The sequence below is a fragment of the Typopeltis vanoorti genome, chromosome 5 (genome assembly GCF_054136105.1).
Source record: "Typopeltis vanoorti isolate ZY-2024b chromosome 5, IOZ_Tvanoo_1.0, whole genome shotgun sequence".
Taxonomy (NCBI): Eukaryota; Metazoa; Arthropoda; class Arachnida; order Uropygi; family Thelyphonidae; genus Typopeltis; species Typopeltis vanoorti.
This window is the reverse complement of record NC_143553.1, coordinates 51,226,439-51,246,091: the sequence shown is the minus strand read 5'-3', so window position 1 is coordinate 51,246,091 and position 19,653 is coordinate 51,226,439. Positions and strand designations below refer to the sequence as shown.

The window sequence follows — 19,653 nt, the reverse complement described above, 5'->3', positions numbered from 1 at the left end:
TGTGTGTGCGTGCATGCGTGTGTGTAAAATTTCTTTTGGATAATCTATAAATCCAGGGAGGCCTAGGCTTCTAAGGTTTTTTGCTTTGAGATGGTTTCAGGAATCCAAGATTTAAATTTAATTTTGTCTAATGATTTTTGGAGTTCCTTTTTTTTTGGAGGGGGGTGGGGATAGGGTAGGTATCAATTATTAAGTAGTAAGTAGATCAATCTCTGAGTAAGATTGACATTTTTTTTTTTTTATCATACTCAGGGCAATCAAGTTACTGCTGTAGCATTTACTTCAGGACCACTCTTTTCTCCAAGATTTTTATGTATTCATCATTCTTCCAATTCTCAAAGTCCAATCTTTGTACAGTTTTGCCCACTGTAGCTTCTTTTTTCTGCATAGCCTTTGTCAACAGTTGTTTCTTTTTTTTTTTGGTTTGTAGGCAGTCCTCCCTGCTTTCAGCAATCTTCGATGGACTGTCATATCAAAAATATTAATCTTACTAGCTGCCAAGTCTCTATTTAAGTCTGCAGCAGACAATCTTGGATTCATTTTGCTTTTCCTAACTAGTAAATGATCTTGAGTAAGTGTAGTTTTTCTTTTTCAGTCACATTTTCATGACTCAAAGATACCTTTTCTGTCAAGAGAAAAGGTATCTGTCTCCTTAAACCTCTTTAAAATCAAATTAAAAGTACCCAAATCAACACCATACTCATTGTCAATTTGTCTTTGAGTCATGAATATCTGCTGAGAAAGTACTTATTTTTGAATACTTTCTTGTAGATGTATCCATTTTATAGCTATACAAAATAAATAAAACATTAATGTCAACTTGTTTATAATATAAATTAAAGATGCCGAGAAATTATATTCTTGGTTTCATCCTTGATCGCAATGTAAGTAAACAGTTTTTCATGTCAAGTAACTTCACAACTGGACTACTTGTATATAGAGGCTAATGATTTTGCATCAATTGCTTCAGTATCCCATAATGCAAAGTGCCACTACCCAGACCAGTTTCGACCTTTATTGAGGTTTCATCAGTGGGAGCCAGATCCAGAAGAGACACCAAGATTAAAGTAATGCAGAAGTCATTTATTTCCCATATACACTATTAAAACACCATTGTTTACAGTATTAAAAATGCACAATACTGTTAATAAACATCATAGAGACAGTTAAAACATGTAGCACTCAACCAAAATAGTGAACTAAAACCAAAACCAACAATAGTAACCCGGAAACAAAAACCAAAAACGTAACAAAAATTTGGTTTGTTTGGATTAATTTATTCGCTACTGTGGGCTTGGACTTTTCTGTTCATAAGAGCAAATATTTTCGTCATAGTGATGTTCACTATGGTGTGTAGCAAATGCACTATAGTGTATGTTCACTATGGTGTATCTACTATATTGGTCTTGTATCTAAGCTAAATTTTAGGTATAAACTGATAGATCTAAGAGCTAATTGCTCAGCAGTAGGTGGAAGATAGTTGTATCTTCTTTTAATAAGTAAGTCTTTTGCCACATGGGTAAGGATACCATAATTCTATCAGACCTTGAATACACATAACCTGATAGAACTCTGGTACTTGTGGGAATTTCTTTAGTGATAACATTATTATTTCATTGACATGATAAATTAACATTTTTTTCACATTACTTTTAGTTAGCGAAGATGATGAATATGAGTGTGCCAGTGTTCTGAGTTCCCATTCTCAAGATGTAAAGAGGGTCTTTTGGCATCCTACAAAAGAGGTAATCAAATAGGACTTGTGACTAAGTTAATGTTTGGTTTACATTTAAAGTTATAATTGATACTGATGTTCCAATCCCAATAACACCTCCACAGATATGAATTAAATAAATAAAAATACTGCAAAGTTATTTCAGTTTGTTTCCTTCTGTTGCAATGGAATAATAGAATTACTGATAGTTTTTAACACTGATTCACACGGAAAAAATATAATTCTCTGTAATTATTTTTTTCTTTTTTTTTTTTTTTTTAGATTTCTAAATACAATCTTCTTTCACTCTTAATTTTCTTTGTTTTTCTCTTGCCAGATATCATGCTCAAAGGGATTGGAAGTTATTTGCAGATAAAGTAGCTGAAATGTTTTACTTGTTCCACAGGTTCTCCGTTCACAACGCAGTTGACATTTTCAATGATTCTAACTATTTTCATTGTCTTTGTCTTTTTATTGCTGTATTTTCATACCATATCTATTACAGCAGTTATTCATTTTATTCAGGGAATCTTGAAAACTTGTAGCGGATTTATTTAGAAGTATAACATCGTCCACATAAAGCAAAGAACTCATATTAACATCTCCAATTCTGATATCATGCTTAATACCACTTTTCTTCATAATATGATCCATATGGATAATGAATAACAGACGGGACAATGTACATCCCTGCCTCACACCAGATTTAACATTAAATCATCTTCCTGTACTTCCTTCAATTCTAACTGCTGACTTACAACTCAAATGAAGACTAAGTATTGCTTGATATCATGCCCCATTGACAATATATAACTCTAGTGTATTGAATAGCTTCTCTCTTGATGCCTTGTCATACGCTGTTTCCAGATTGACAAAACTTAAATACAGATCTCTGTTATATTCCAATGCTTTCTCAACTATATGTCGTAAAGTGAAGATTTAATCCTGACAGCCTCTATTTGGCCTAAATCCAGCTTGTTCTTCACCAAGCTTTTCTTCCACAATTCTTATCAAACCATTTCTCAAGTATACTTGCATAAATCTTGCCAGGAACACTCAGTAGGAAAATACCTCTGTAATTCTCACATTCAGTTTTATTTCCCTTTTTATATATGGGTGCTATGAGAGCTCTACTACAATCATCTGGAATTCTTCCCTCTGTCCAGGCTTTCTGAACTATGCAGTGCAGATACTGTAACACTTTTATACCACCATACTTGAGCATTTCTGGTCAAATATCATCTACTCCTGCTGCCTTTCCACATTTCAAGCCTTTGATGGCTTTTTCTACTTCAAGTATGGATATGTATTCCTGGCTATATGCCTGTTGAGTGTTTTTTACCACTGTGCTATCACTGCTTGTTTCATTTAGCAATTTTTCGAAGTAATTACTCCATACTTCAAGGATATCTTTTTCTCCCGTTTTCATATTACCTTTATCATCTCTAACTCTTTTTACAGCACTCTTTCCTCCATTTCTAAGCTTCTTCAACAACCTCCAGAATATCTTACCACCTTCTTGATATTTATTTTCTATGTTCTTGCCAAAGTCCTCCCATGACTTTTGTTTAGCTAGTTTTACACAGTGTTTAGCTTTTTTATATTTGTCTCTGTATTCTCTAAGAGCACAAGCTGACTTATTTGCCAGGAACTTTTGATATGCATTCTTCTTTTCCTTCACTGTCTCTTTAACCTCCTGTGTCCACAATGGAGTTCTGATTTTTCTATCCTTGCAGACAACCTCACCACATGCCTCTCTTTCTGAATCAATCAGGGTTTTCTTCAAGGTGCCACTGAATCTCCAAGGTGTGGATCCTGTTCTCAAATTCTTTCATTTTTTCTTCAATAATCTTTGTGTATTTTATTCTACAGTTCACATATGAGAGCTGCTCAACTTTTATTTGCTTTAAAACTTTCTTACATGTTATTCTTTTCAATATGAAATGTGAATACAATTTTACCCTGCTCAAGACTAAATAGTGATCACTTACAATTTCAAATCCTCTGTACACTCTGGTGTCCTGCACCAGGGAGAAAACATCACTATCAACAATAACATAGTCAATGAGACTTTTCTTATTCCTTGCCTCTTCTCTCCATGCACATTTTTATGTTGAAAGATGGTGTTAGTAATAACCAGTCCATGTCCTGAGCAGAAATCCAACAGGTATTTGCCATTATTATTAGCTTTGCTCTTTTCTCCAAATTTTCTCAAAATATTTTTGTATGTCTGACAGTCATTTCCTACTCTGCTATTTAGATCCCCAACAAGGACCAGCTTTTTCATTGTGTCAGTTGCTTTCTCTAAAGCATAAAAAAATTCCTCCACTTCTACCTTAGTAGAACCTTCTGTGGGGACCATAGACAATGAGACACAAATAAGTCTCATTGTCCAATTCCCCATTCTGATATTAGCCCACATCACTCTACTTGAGACTGCCTGCCATTCAAGATTAGCCTCATATTTTGCATTGAATACTATGGCAACTCCTTCTTTTCCTTGATTGTTATTGCCTGAATATAACATTTTGTATTTATTGCTCAGAAAGATCTCACCAGTTTTTGTCTTTTTTATTTCTGTCACCCCTATTATGTCAATCCGATACTTATCTAATTCCTCAGCTAGCTCCATTTCTTTGCCATTCAGACTTCTTATGTTGATAGTACCGATCTTTCACTCTGGTGATGTTGAATTGGGGTGTGCTTTCAGATTTGTTCCAGTATCTGACTTTTCGCTGTTTGCTCTGGTTCCCTGGTGAAAACAACGGGGGGCCTTGTTTAACAGGGTGACGCCCCAGCCAGCATGAAATTTTTTCATGTTGTACCATCATTTTGTATATTGGTTTAAGCCAATAAGAATACGATTTGGTCGGCTAAGTCCCAAATTGTCAGCCCATCCTCATTCATTCAGTATCCAGGTAGATACCCAACAGGGTGCACCACAAGAAGGTGAGGATTGGACATTAGGTCAGAAGCCCTGGTCAGTTCTCCGCATTCCTTTAAAGGCTATGTGGAGGTCTCCTCTCAGTTATACAGCTTTGACCCTTAAGCATTCCGACTTTCATCTTAAATTACTTTAATATCCTATATCTTCTCCCCCCCACTTGACTGTACATATCATGTATTTGATGGTAATGATATTAGGATGGAGCACAGCATTTTTAGCATTCAGGAAATGGATGAGCAAAGCTAATTTCAGGTGGTGTAGTCAATCAGAATGGGAGAAGAAAGTTTAGCAAAACAGGTGTTTGATGGCAGAAAAAAGGTCCAGAGGAAGACAAAGATCTATGTGACTTAATGTAGTAAAGTGTACTTTCTTGCTCCTCCTCAACAGGTTAATAGACCATTTAGGTCTAATACTGCCATCAGTAGGTTTCTCCATCTTATTCTGCCATAAGTGCATCTAGTGTAAAGTGTTCATCCATCTGTGTCTTAAGTCTTTAATTACCACATCCATGTATCATTCTCAGTGTTCTTCCTTGTCAATTTTATTTGTTAAATGTTGTTTAACTTGTCATCTGCTCTCTAAACATAATCACACTACTTATCTTACTTATAAATGATAGCACATTGTGTCCTTGAAAAAGGTTTGTAGTTCCTCATTGTATTCATTTATATAGTTCAAAGATGGTCCAAAAAGTTTTCTCATTACTTTTATTTCAAATGCAATAAGTATTCTCATTTTAGTTTTTTTAATGTTAGTCATAGATAGTTTAAATAGTTTTTGGATTTTCTTGGTAATATTCTAATTTTAGAAGTTGTAAAATTGCATAGCATTCTCTTGTGTATCTCTTGATGCATAGCATGTGTGCTGTTACAGCAGATGTACCTTAGAACATTGCTTCCCAAACTTCTGGATGTCAGGACCCCCTTTGCAAAAATTAAAATATTTCACGGCCCCCCCTCGAAAAAAAAATCGTAATAGAGAGATATATTATTATGATATTTATTGTATTTATATTCAATACAAAACATACACAGCGAATATTGCAAAAATCAAATGGTATATATTACATTTTTTGCCTCTTATCGTTTGGTTCTGAAGACGATGCGGGCTGTTCTGGTAAAATATGAAATACTGTCCTTTTTTTTTGTGAGTCTGTTTCGGCTTCTTCTGATTGTTCGCGGGAATTTTTTTATATTTTTTATCAGCCACTTATCCATCTCAGGGTTAAACTTTTTAACGTAGAATAGATCAAATAATATCACCACTTACCGATACTGGCACACCACAGACTGATAACATGAAATTAGTGAATATTACCTGAATAAGGGAATCCCCGGACCAGGAACATTTTTCTCTTTTGTGACTTTTCTCTCTTTACGGTAATTAAGCCTAACGCAAAACAGACAGCAAAGGCAGGTTATTAAAACGTGCATATGATTGGTGTGGTATTAACAAAAGATCGTGCAACCGAAAGATAAAGCATAGCTGACATTTGAGTTGAAATGCTAACTCTCTTCAACTGAATTCCATATGTGAAACTGCCATAACATTCATTATATATATATATTACTTAGTTTTAACACTTTTACGAATTTTAACACGTTCGGTTGAATTTTATTGCTGCCTTGGGAAATCGAACTCACACACACACATCTAATTAATAACAATAGTTTTTAGTTAGATACTGTGTTTGTCCATGCAACATATGGTTTTGTTTCAGTCTGTACAGCATAGTTTCTGTATGAGGGGACATGTGATTCATTAATTGGTGTGTTTTTATCCCAGTTGTCTCTGATTGCACTATTTGTTGAGAAATATATTACACAGACTCCTCATACCTTATTCACTGCATAATAAAAGTACTTGTTTTTATTGCCTCTGCAGTATAGTGGCTGTTAGGGAGGGCATGTTGTTCACCACTGCAAGCGAGTTACTATCTCCCCACATGAACTTGTTTAAGCTTTTTTTCATGTGTGAAGTATATGCGAAACTAGCTCGGATGACAGTGATAATATAAAACGAGTTTTGATATGTATATAAAGTCAATATCAACAGTCCCTAATTACGAACGTGTGATGAAAGGGACAGGAAGATTTGGAGCTTACCTGGAGAGCATTCGAAGTAAATACAATTAACCACTGCTTTGAAATGAAACATATGAATAAGCATATATTTACTAATATTCATTAAGTGCCGATATATGCAGGAAGCAAAGTTTGTGAACCAACACCAATGTGTGAATTTTTCCATTAAAATATAAAAAATAATAAATAAATAATAAAAGTTAAATACATCTCTTTTAAAATAAAAAAATCTACTTAGTCTTAAAACACTATTAATATAATTAACGGCTATTTTAGCCTGTTTTTGTTTAGGAGTGTCCCTTGTATTTAATACATTTGCTAACATAACTCAAAAGGGGTATGTATATATTTTAGGGCATTACGGGCGAGTGTAGAAGGCAATTATGGCAGAATAAAAAATGTGGAAAAATTATGTACATACCTTGACTTTGGTTTAAAGATGCCTTCTAAATCCAAGCTCTTGTTGAAAGGGGGGGGGGGGGAGGGAAAGCACATGGGAATGTACTTGAGACACGGGAAACATGTTGTCTTAAAACATTTAAATTTTTTTTTCATTATTTCACGGCCCCCCTCAACAAAACCTACGGCCCACAGTTTGGGAAGTGCTGCCTTAGAAGACAGAAATATATGATCTAACAAATATTGGAGTCTGAAAAATAACAGACTGATTTTGGAGGAAAATTATCAATAGGAATTAGTAATAATGTAAAATTTTCATGTAGTATTTGCTGTAATAAGTTCTGAAATATAAATATACACCTCTTGAGAATACATTTTAGGAATTTGATGGTAATGGAGGGAAGAAGTAATATTGAGTTGGATAATCATCCATTGCACTCATAATCATTGATCCTACATTATCAGAATTCTGAAAAATGGAGGTTTATCTTGAAAGCAGTTGGTCATGATATATTTAGTCATCAAAATGTATGACAGAGTTGAAACAACACTGACATGACATTCATGCCATCAGTTATCTCCATTATGTGATATGATGATTTTTCATGCATAGAACACTTAACTAGATTAACTCATGTTCATAGCTGCATCTTAGAACCAGTGCTACTAAACTCAAGCAATGCATATTCTTTAAAGTATGCAGTGTAGCTTTGGCCATCAGTGGGTTCTGGTTGTAATCATTTACTGCACATAACTTTTTATCTGCCTGGAAAAGCTATTATGTTAGGAAATGCTTAAATCTTACCCAGAATACTCAGTAGAAAATTGCTCTTGCTATAGAGAACTCATAGGGAGTCACAGGAATTGGATAGTCAATAGTTTGATATAGTGAAATTGCTTTAAACTAGTGTTGTACCTCTGGTTTATGATTTTTAATAGAATTGAATTATGATTTTACTGCATCTTGGATTTGACCTTCTGACTGGACCTCCTGAATTATGCAGTGTATGTTGTGTAAAACTGTTATATCTCTATATTTGAAGATTTCTGATTTAATGTTGTCACTTCCAACTACCATTTCACATTAAAGATCCTGATGACTTTTTCTACTTCAAGTATTGAGTTGCTTTTTGTGTGGTTCCCACTGACGAAGGTATTATTATTACCCCACGACCTCATGGAGTCAAAGACTCATCTGGGAGGTCCTTTTATCACACACACACAGCTGCTCATACTGTGCCTTGAACACATTCAAACTCCTTGCAGACACCACACTCTCAGGCAAGGCATTCCAATCATTCACAGCTCTGCACGAAAAAAACCTGCCCCCCAGGTATGACCTCTAGTTCTCGCTTGATCTCCCACTATTTTATGTTGAGCTTCTCCAGCATTGATCCTATAACAACCCCTTACCAACTTGTAGGTCTCTATCATATCCCCCCCACTCTTCCTTCTGTCCACCAGACTCTGCAAATTACATCTTCTCAATCTTTCCTCATACTTGACATTCCAGAGATCAGAAACTACCTTAGTCAATTGCCTTTGGACCCTTTCCAACATCTCTTCATCCTTCTGAAAAACCAGGTGACCAAATCTGGGCATAATAGTCCATGTGTGGACTAATCAAAGCCTTATACAACAGAACAAGAATCTCCCTACTTCTACACATCAGTGTCCTCTGCATCATTCCCAGAAGCCTTTGTGTTGTCTTCACAATTTTGGCTATGTGTCCCCTAAATTTCAGATTCTTATCCACTATCACCCCCCCCTTCCACCTCCAACAATATATCCTCACCAAGTATAAATTCTGCATCCCATCTTTGTTTTCCAAATTTTAAAATCTTACATTTTGCAACATTGAACTCACATCTCCATTTCCGTGCCCAATCACTCAATGTCTTCTTGTAAGGCCACAACATCTTTATTACTCTTCATGGTTTGTCCCAACAAACAATGTTGGGACAAACCATGAAGTTGTTGATACCTATCAGATAGTCAAACTAGACTGCTCTAGTTTGACTATCAATTTATCATGAGGTACTCTATCAAAAGCCTTTGCAAAATCTAAGTATATTATTGTGTATCCTCCTCTGTCCAAGGAAGCAGTCACTTTATTGTAATAAGTAAATAGATTACTAAAACATGACCTCCCTTTAGCAAATCCATGCTGTTCATCAAAGATAATACCATTGTTGTCAACCTAACTCTGTATCCTAGTTCTCACAAGCTTCTCCAACAACTGACCACAGATAGGCCTATAGTTTGATGCTTGAGTTCAATCACCTCCTTTATGAAGTGGCACAATCTTGCCCTCCTTCCACCCCTTAGGAACTTGACCGAGTGCAAGACCCATATTAAAAAAATATGTCAAGGCAGGTGTCAACTCCCTGGCACATTCTTTCAGAATACGTGGTGATATATTATCAAGTCCCACAGCCTTATTAACATCTAATTTACTCAACTCTCCATACACCTCTTGCTCACCTACAGTCAGTCTCTCCTCCCCATCATCAACTGCTCTCAATCCCTCTATAAAGTCGCATTCACAAGATTGAAAGATCTTTATGAACTGTTCATTAAGTATCTTCACCACACATTCTGCATCAGCTGTCTTTATACCATTTTCTCCTGTCAATGTCATCCTTCCATAATCATTCTTTCTTTTGCTGGCTACATATCAAAAGAACTCCTTAGGATTCTTTTTGGCTTCATTAGCTAACTGCTGTTCATACCTCTCTTTAGCTACCCTCACCAACCAAGTCACCCTCCTTGCCTGGTCTTTGTAGACTTCATGGAATTGGTTATTTCCACTTCTCTTATGCTGCCTCCACAATGCCCTCTTTCTCTGTATCGCATGCTTAATCTCTTTATTCATCCATCTCACACCTACCTTATTTAACCTTCTCACCCTTGGAATACACTTAGACATTGCATCTACCAGATAGTTTTTGAAAATCCCCCAAGCTGCATTGATCTCTTTTCCAGCTAACTCCTCATTCCATGCTACACCTGCAAGCTGTCTCCTGAGCTCTTCATAATCACCCCTCCCCCCTTGTAGTTCCACATATACCCTTTTCTCACAGAGGTCCTCACACTGCTGACAACCACCCAGGTAATCACCTCATTGTCTCACTAATTGGTGGATGATTTGACACCTCATTTATAATTACATCCTCTGATGAGATGACCAAATCCAAGACCCTCAATCCTTGCGTGCCCTCTGTTACATACTGCCTGAGGTAGTTATCCCTCAAAAACTCAAGAAACTCATTTTCTTTACTTCCAGTTGCTATCTCATCATTCCAGTCTATATTGCCATAATTAAAATCGCCCATAATGATCACCCTTTTCTTATTTGCTTGACTAATTTGATTATACATTTCATTATCACCACCATCCACTTACCTGGTCTATAACAACATCCAACCAAGTATTTGATTCCATTCACCTCTATCTCACACCATACTGCCTCAAAACTACTGGCACTATTTCACTCTTGTATCTCTACTTTGTATGGACATAACTCTTTCTCTATCATCAATAGCACTCCCCCTCCCATTTTACCCTTTCTATCCTCACGAAACACATCATACCCTTCCATCTTTATTCCTATCAGGATGTCGTCCTCTCCCAACCATGTCTCACTTATTTCGACAATCTTTGGGTGAACAGATGCAATTAATGCAACCATTTCATCTGCCTTGTTTCTTATACTTCTAGCATTTGTATACGAACACAACAGCTCATTTCTGGATCTACAGCTAGTTCCACTGATACCACTCACTCGATGTGATCTCTCCATGCTCGACTGGGGCCATTTCCCTTTCTGCTTATTCATTTTAAAACCCTTTTCAATTCCAACTGTTTCCTCCTGATCCCAGGTCATCCCATTTCTTTCCTGTCTACACATGCTCTCACCTCCTCTCGGAGCATTCACCGTTCTCACACTGTGTACCCCTGTCCACCCTGAGCCTCCCCATTTCCCTGTTCCTCATTCGTAACCACCTCTTCAATCTCTCCTATCTTACTCTCCTGCTCTTCCACATCACTTCCCGCTTGATCTGATTCATTCTCTCTCACTTCTACTCACTTCTCTTCTCTCCAAGCGACTCACACCATAACCACTCAAATGCAGTCCATCGCTCCTACACAGTTCTTCTTCCTTCGAACTTATTCCACACATTATTACAAACCCATAGTACAATTTGTACAGTGGGTGGGATAGGATTTTTTTTTTTTTTTTTTTGTCAGTTTTGTATGTATTTTTTTTTGTAATTTTTTTTTTTTAATAGTCCGGAAACTTTGCTATAGAGACCAAACAAGGAACACTTCAGGCATCCAATAAGCAGAAAGGGGATCTCACATTGGGCGATGAGATTCATCTTGCACCTAAAGACAATTACAAACATCCATGCCCACAGCAGGATCCAAACTCATGACCTATTGATTGGAGAGTGGATATGCTAACCACTTGGCCAACCAGGCCAGCAAAACTGCTTAAGGTCAAAGCATGGATTACTGGGCTTGAGTAAGGAATGCTGTCATTTCTTACTCAAGCCCATAAAGTCACAATTAAATGATTCAACATTTGTTCACTGTCCAGCTCCATTCATACCAAACCCAAGTTATCTACAATTTTCATTTCGTCTACCTCTCTACATTGGAACATTCTTCTTCACCCATTTTATCTAAGGACTGCAACCTCCAGTTGTTAAAAAAAATATATATATATATATATATAAATATCGGTCAGCAGGTTACTTATTTTTACATCTTCATCATGAACAGCATTGATGGCATTAAATTTTGTGCGCTTTCATATGTGAGGTTGATTAAAAAAAAAAAAAAAAAAAAAAAAAAAAACGTCTTAATTGATTAATATTTTAACCAGACTGTAATTTCAATGAATCATGATTTATACAATGTGTTACCCAAATTAACTTGTATAATTGATTAACAGAAGTGGTTGCCATGTGAATTAATAATAATAATTTGTTTCTTTAGATATTGGCTTCAGCAAGCTATGATAATACTGTGAAGATTTATAAAGAAGATGGAGATGATTGGAGTTGTTTATGTACCCTGAATTCTCATGAATCCACAGTGTGGTCAATTGCATTTGACAAAAGTGGGTCAAGATTGGCTTCTTGCAGTGATGACAAGACTGTCAAAATATGGAAAGAATATATTTCTGGAAATCCAGAAGGTAATGTATGTTCTATTTTATTACATAAGAATTTGTCCCATTATTATTCGTATAGGAAAGGAAAATGTCTGCATTATGTTTATGCCACTCACTGATTTGTTATCTGTATGTCACAGATACCAAAGTTAAGAGCTGAATCAATTTACTTGGAGAAGATCTCAACATGGCCAAATTAGTTTAGCTGACTTGAATTCTGATTATGGGCTGAAACCAAAACATGCGCTGAGATAGTGTAGCATAATCAAAATCGTGCTAAGGTGTGGGATTACTTGGCTAAACCAGTTTTCTACTGTTATCATCTTCAACAGAACTTTATCAAGATAGGAAGTCCAGGTACCAAATATTAGTGGAAGAGAGGTGAAGCTAGCAGAGGATTTACTCAAATAGCTTGTTCTGACATTAGGATTACTGAGGTGAAGAAGATCAAAATAGAACCTTTTAAATAACTACTAAGATGTTTTACTAAGAAGAGTATAATTATAGTTCATTCAGTTTTGATAATGCCCTTTGGTTGGAAAGAATTGGATTCAAATCCCATCTAGAATGCAAACCTTTATCAGGGCTTTTCAGTTGAAGGTGACAGCTTGTCATATGAAGATAGTAGGAGTCTCCCCCTTCCTCGAAACCTCAGGTTTTTCATCCTCCAAAACTGATAAACCAGCCAGAAGAAAACATGCAGTTGTTTTATTACAATATATATATATATATATATATATATATATATATATATATATAGACACACACACACACTCACTCACACACAGATAGGATTAACTTCTTTATCAGAACATTAATCAGGTTTTAATTTAACTAAATTACTTGACCCTGACAGTCCATTGAGCCTAACATACCGGGGGGGGGGGGATCAGAAAAATAATCACTTGGTGATTATTAATAAGCACTGTGCTTCATTACAACAATGTGCATAAGTTGTAGAAAACTCCTTTTGTACTTGGTTACAAAGCAAATAATACTTGACAAGAAATTATATTTTTGTATAATCCTTTATCCAAGTGTGAGCAAACCGCATTTGCATGTGAAGTATCTTTGTGCCTAGGCTACTTGTATATAGAGGCTGTTAACATCACATCAATTGCCTTAGTATAATTTCATACAAATAATATATCTTGATTTTTTTCCTTTTCTTATAATGATATAATTTCTTGTTAAATATAATTTAATTTGTAACCAAGTGAAAAAACGTTCTACAACTGATCCAGAGTATTTTAATAATGTGATACACCTTACTACTTGTAAATGGAAAATATTTGGCTTTTTGTGCATTAATTCAACCTTGGTATCTTCCTGGGTTTGGCTCTCATTGATGACATTTTAATAATGTTCTTGGCTCTGGTTTTATTCCTTGGGAGTGGAGTGGTCTGCTCAGTTGTTGGTTTTTGCCTTTCATTGAGTAGAGGTTAGTGTATCTTGTCATGGAATGAATCAGGTCAGGAATGATGAGTTTAGTAGTAGTCCTTTCAGGTTGCTCAGTGAAATTTAGTGATCTTGTAGATAACTGTGTTTTTGAGATATATCCCACACTCTAATTCTAACAGTACCTCAATAAAGGTCAAAACCAGTCTGGGTAGAGACCTTCCCATAATACATATTTTTGATTAATATTTTAACTTTCAAAGCATACTTCCTTTCATGTCTGAAAGGAAGTATGCTTTGCATTATGGTATACCAAAGCAACTGATGTGAAATCAACAGCCTCTATGTACAAGTAACCTAGTTGTGAAGATAATTTATGTGCAAACTTTACTCACACTTATAAAGAAGCAAACAAAAATATAAAATGTAGAAAGATGTAGAACATATATTTTCTACATTTATTTCTGATCAGTGTAATTTAATAATAAGGTGATAAACAATTTTTACTTAAACCTTCATGAGTCTGGCTCTCACTGATCACACCTCTGAATTTTGGCATGATAAGCACCCCTGCGCACACACTAACATTAGATTATTTAAGTAAATATTAATAAGATTGCTGGTAGTGCAGTTAATGTCTGCATTATGGGATTACTTTTGGCCGTATCACAGCAACCATTTTATAGTATCTCAGCTACAGCATTTGCTGGTTGTTCAGAATTATTTCTATATCATGGAATTTGATTTTTATTTTTCAGTAATACAAGTGAAAGAATTTTCTTATAATTAAACACAAAGGTTTTGTTCCCCCCCCCCCATATAATGGTACCAATTCCTCCAAGGGTGTGAACTCTAGGAATTGAAATTCCAGGATGTGATGAAGTGAAACAAGTGACTAAGGTTTTAAAAGAAATAGGCCCCAGCAAGATTTACTCTTTCATGCTGTACAGCAGAAATAAATATTTAATTGTAGTTAAAGATGTGGAAACCAGGGATAAACTACTGCATGGTTTTACATTTCAAGGTAGCACAGTAATTCCTGTAATGGTAGGTTTAAACAGTAAAAATCGAGAGATTTTCTATGGAACATATAGAAAACATTTATCAAATAACGAAACCTGTAGTACGATCATAATTAAAAGAAACACACGTATTAACCACAGTGAAAATTATTTAATTGTAAATATTTCATCCTAAGTTATCTTAGGACATCATCAGTACAGTAGTTTTAAACAATAATAGGAATAATATACAGTTAGGGTGCATGATTACAATCTCATTAAACATGCATAACGTGCTACAGGAGTAAAAAAAAAAAAAAAAATATTTAACACAATTTTGTATGGCAATTTCACTTACTTTAGGAATAGTAAGAACGTCGTTGCGGTTTAAGTTTGGTCTGTGTAGTAGAGCTTCAGAACTTTCTTTGTATAAACGTTCATGTTTATATAAAGATCTATGTAAAAGTTTAGACTTTTCCCAATGGATCCTATGGTTTGGATTTTCAATTCCGTGTTGAGAGAGGCCAGATTTCTGTGGTTTAAAAAGACGAATGTGGTCTTGATGTTCCGAGATGTGTTTCTGAACAGACCTACCTGTCTGGTCAAAGTGAGATAATTTGCATGAGCATGGAATCTCATAAATGCCAGGCAACATCAAAGGTGAGAGTTTGTCCTTAGGAGAAGGTAACAAGTTGTAAATTTGGTTGATAGGCTTGTAAGTAGTGGCAAAATTGTATTTCTTCATAATTTTAGAAAGACGTTCTGAGATGCCTTTAACGTAAAGTATGGGAATCCTATGGACTTCTTCCTGTCTGGTTTGATGTGTGGAGAAGTGACTGATGATTTTTTGAGTTGTTTTAGGATTATATCCATTTAGGATGGCTGTATTTTTGATTACTTCTAATTCCTGGTTTCAAGATTCTTCAGAGGAGCAGAATTTGTGTGCTCTGGAAACTAGTGATTTAATAATGCCAGATTTCTGAGATGGATGATGAGCAGAAGAATTGTGAATGTAGCGACCTGAGAATGTAGGCTTGTAAAAGACAGACGTGGCGATGGAACCGTCTTCTTTTCTTTGGATGTGTAAATCCAAAAAGGAGATACCGTTCCATCGATTCTTTTTCTAACATAAAGTTGATGCGATGATGAAGAAGGTTATTTTATCTAGAAACAGTTGTAATTCATGTTCGGGATGATCCCAGACTGCAAATATGTCGTCGACATATCTTAACCAAATTTTTGGTTTGGGTTCAAAAGTGAATATTTTTTCCTCAAGATGTTCTAGAAACAAGTTTGCTAGGTTTGGTGATAAAGGAGATCCCATTGCTGTTCCTTCTTCTTGCTTGTAAATTTGACCTTTCCAGGTGAAGTAACCTGATGCAATAACAAACTTGAACAATTCAACTATGTTAGATGGAAATTTTTGAGTTAGTAATTCTATTGTTTCTTTATGGGGAATGTTTGTGAAGAGGGTCAAATGCCTAATGTCAAAGCTGATTAACAAGTCAGTTTTTGATAGTTGAATGTCTTTAATTTTTGTGTGAAACTCGGTAGAATTTTTGATTGAAGAGATTGAGTGGCCTATGTGAGGGCGGAGAAGGTTAGATAAGAATCTTGATAGCTTGTACTTTGGACAGCTGATACAGTCTATGATGGGTCTAAGTGGAACATTAGTTTTGTGTAGCTTAGTGAGATTCTATTGTAATCATGCGCCCTAACTGTATGTTAGGGCGCATGATTACAATAGAATCTTTAAACAATAATAGGAGATACATGATTACAATGTATCTCCTATTATTGTTTAAAACTACTGTATTGATGATGTCCTAAGATACTTAGGATGAAATATTTACAATTAAATAATTTTCACTGTGGTTAACACGTGTTTCTTTTAATTTTAATATAGAAAACAGTAATGAAATTCTTATCCAGACATTCTCAAAATGGAGTAAAATCAGTAACATATGAAGAATATCCCAGGCAAAAATCCCAACTGGTTTTCTGATGAAGTTACCTTCATGGACATAAGGATACCTGTACTGAATTTTGTCAACGTCGGTACAATCAAGTTATGGTGAACATATTGCTAATCAGACCCTGTTGGAAATGTGAAAGTTCTGAACATCACACTACTACCTGCCCTTTTATAATTTTCTCTGGAAGCCAGTAGGGCTTATTAGAACAGCATATACGTTGGAGAGGCATAAAGAAGAGTTCCCAGATCTTCCAGTTCAGTTCTAGTAAAGAGGTTGCTTTCAAACTAACTATACTTGGTAAAATCACAAAAAGTGCACAATAAAATCAGCCAGAAATTAGCCCCAAAATTCCAGAACTGTACAATAATGAATTTAGTATAACAATTGAACTGATATAAGACGAAATGCAAACAAATGAAACTGTTATACAAGAAAAAATTGGAGAAAAACAGAAACGCAAGTAAAACATCTGAAAGAACTTAATATCCAGGCGAGATCATCAAAAAGAAATGATGAATTAATAATATAAAATTAATCCTTTCTTTTAAGGTTACATGATGGTTAGCATTCATAGTGAAGAACTTATGGAGGCAAAAACACACATATTGGAGTAATTACTTTACTTATAATTATGAAAATAATACACAATTTTTCAATCTCTGTATTGAGGTCGTCATCATCAGGAACACATATGTACAGGACACAAGCTACATGACACTACACAAAAGTAAGATAATAAATGCTTAGTTAATTGTTTACATGAGCCTGACCTCTGGTGGAAAAATAATAATAAAAATAAAATAAAAATATATACAAAATTAAAAATTAATTCACAAAATAAAATATCCTTTATTCTTATCAGTATAATATACAAATAATTGGGGGCGGGGATTATAGCAGAACTACATTAAACTATTTCTATAGTCCTTTCATATTAAAGTTTTCTTCTGTTTGGGGTTGTTCTGAATGCTATATGGGTTGAAGATGAGGTCTTCCAGATTCTTTGAATTATTGATCCATCATTCTTGTTTAGATTTGCAAGATGTTTCGGCATCTCACAGGCTTCTTTGAGCTTTCTATCAAACCAGGTTTTGGTGCGGTGTAGGGACCTGGTGCCTTACCGGATGATTCTGTGATATGTTTGAAGTGCATGGTCTGACAGGCTTGTTTTACCATAGTGGAGAAATTTAATGTGCCCATTTATGTTCATCTTTTTTTATTGGGATGGTGTGCCTCGTTTTCCCTATGTAGAGTAGGTTGAAGGTGCACTGAATTTTGTAAACCCCTGGGTGTGCAAGATGGAAGAAGATCTTTGGTCGAGCTTAGTAAATTTCTTAATTTTGCAGGAGGTTTGAAGGTTGCCTTAATATTAAATATATTTGTAGTGTTTTATCTCTTTTTTACATTAGGCCCCCTAATATATGATATGGTTATGGAATTCTTGTAATCTTTTTTGCTTTTAATGGTATTTTTGTGGAGAATCTTGAGAACTGCTTTTTATTGTAGCCATTTTTTATAAATGTTTGGTTAATGATTTCATATTCTTTGTTCAGTGCCTGCTCATTGGAGAAAATTGTTAGGGCTCTATGTTTGAGGATGCTGATAACCTCTAGTTTTTGTGTTGGATGGTGGTATGAATTTTATGTATGTATTGACCTATGTGTGCAGTAGACCATGAAGGAAAGGCAGTCTGAGGGAAGACATGTGACAAGTGTGTCTAGGAAAGGAAGAGAGTTATTGTTTTCAATCTCAATGGTAAATTGGATACGTTTGTGTTGTTTGTTCAGGTGGCTTAGGAATGTATATAATGTTTTGTGGCTGTGAGGCCAAATGGCAAAAACATCATCAAGATATCTGAGCCAGACTTTAGGCTTGCTGAATCTAGACAAATTCTTCTATGTAAAAATTAGCTATTGGGGGGGGGGGGGGGAGGATCACTCATGATCTTACCTACATTTACCTAGAAAAAGAAGGTATGCCAGAGACGTCATGAGGAATTTTGGCACTCAGACTCAGAAGAGTTTATTAACTATTAGGAACCATCTCATGCTGATAAAGGGAAAGAGAGAGATTCAATTAAAGAAAAAAATAACATTTACTGACACAAAGTTTTTTTTCTCGTTATGATTACCATCTACATGAAAAGAAAATAACTAGTTTCCAAATTAAGAACAGTAGCCATGAAATTGAAATAATGGCAGCAACTAGAAAATAATGTACAAAAAGCAGGGTACACAATTGTTTCTTCACAGATTGAAGACGTCATCAGGTTTATCCAAAACTAGAATTTAAAGAATTACCAGTGGCACTTCACTAATCACATTATCTCTCTTCTTCTTCATTGCCTTATTAAATGTATGAGGATTCCACAGGCCAGTAAAATAAGAAGCTGTATGAAAACTTAATGCTATGCCATAATATCAGATTTTTGTTTCTCCAATAAACATACTTCTGTAGATATCCACTCTTTTTTAGATATTCTCTCTCTCTCTCTCCCCCTCCCTCCCTCACTCCTTGGGTCATTCTGTAATATCAAAAGTGATGTAGAAGGGTGAATCTTGACAATAGATTGGAAATACTGTGGATGTGTTTCTGCTATAGTTAGACAAAAAATTCTTTCGGGAATTGCAGCCATATTTATTATGGTGCCCACTACATCATAGCAGCTGGAGATTAGAACTGTATTGAAAATCCTATTAGACAAAATAAAATGTCTGAGAAGTGGAAAAGTAGGATATGTACATTTAAAAATATGTCTTGATAATGCTCAACTAGCAGACATAAGGAGGATTCAAAATCCTAATCTCCAGTCTTACACTTACATGAAAAATGGTATTGTTACCCATCTTGATTGAATTTATATCTCTTCCTTTGTAAATAGAGTAATTCAGATCTTGACAGCAACATGGCAAATCATTATCTAGTTTCACTTAAATTCCAGTGCATGGAACA

The 19,653-nt window shown here is 35.3% G+C and overlaps 1 protein-coding gene across 2 annotated transcripts in view; it reads left to right on the top strand.

The window, feature by feature from the left end:
* Window positions 1–19,653, top strand: part of Ciao1 (cytosolic iron-sulfur assembly component 1) — a 102,740-nt gene that overhangs the window by 59,483 nt on the left and 23,604 nt on the right. For both annotated transcript variants that reach the window (XM_090392427.1, XM_090392426.1), the window contains exons 4-5: window positions 1,657–1,745; window positions 12,149–12,350. In XM_090392427.1, coding sequence (XP_090248553.1) covers window positions 1,657–1,745; window positions 12,149–12,350 — 291 coding nt within the window. The remainder of the gene's footprint in view (window positions 1–1,656; window positions 1,746–12,148; window positions 12,351–19,653) is intronic.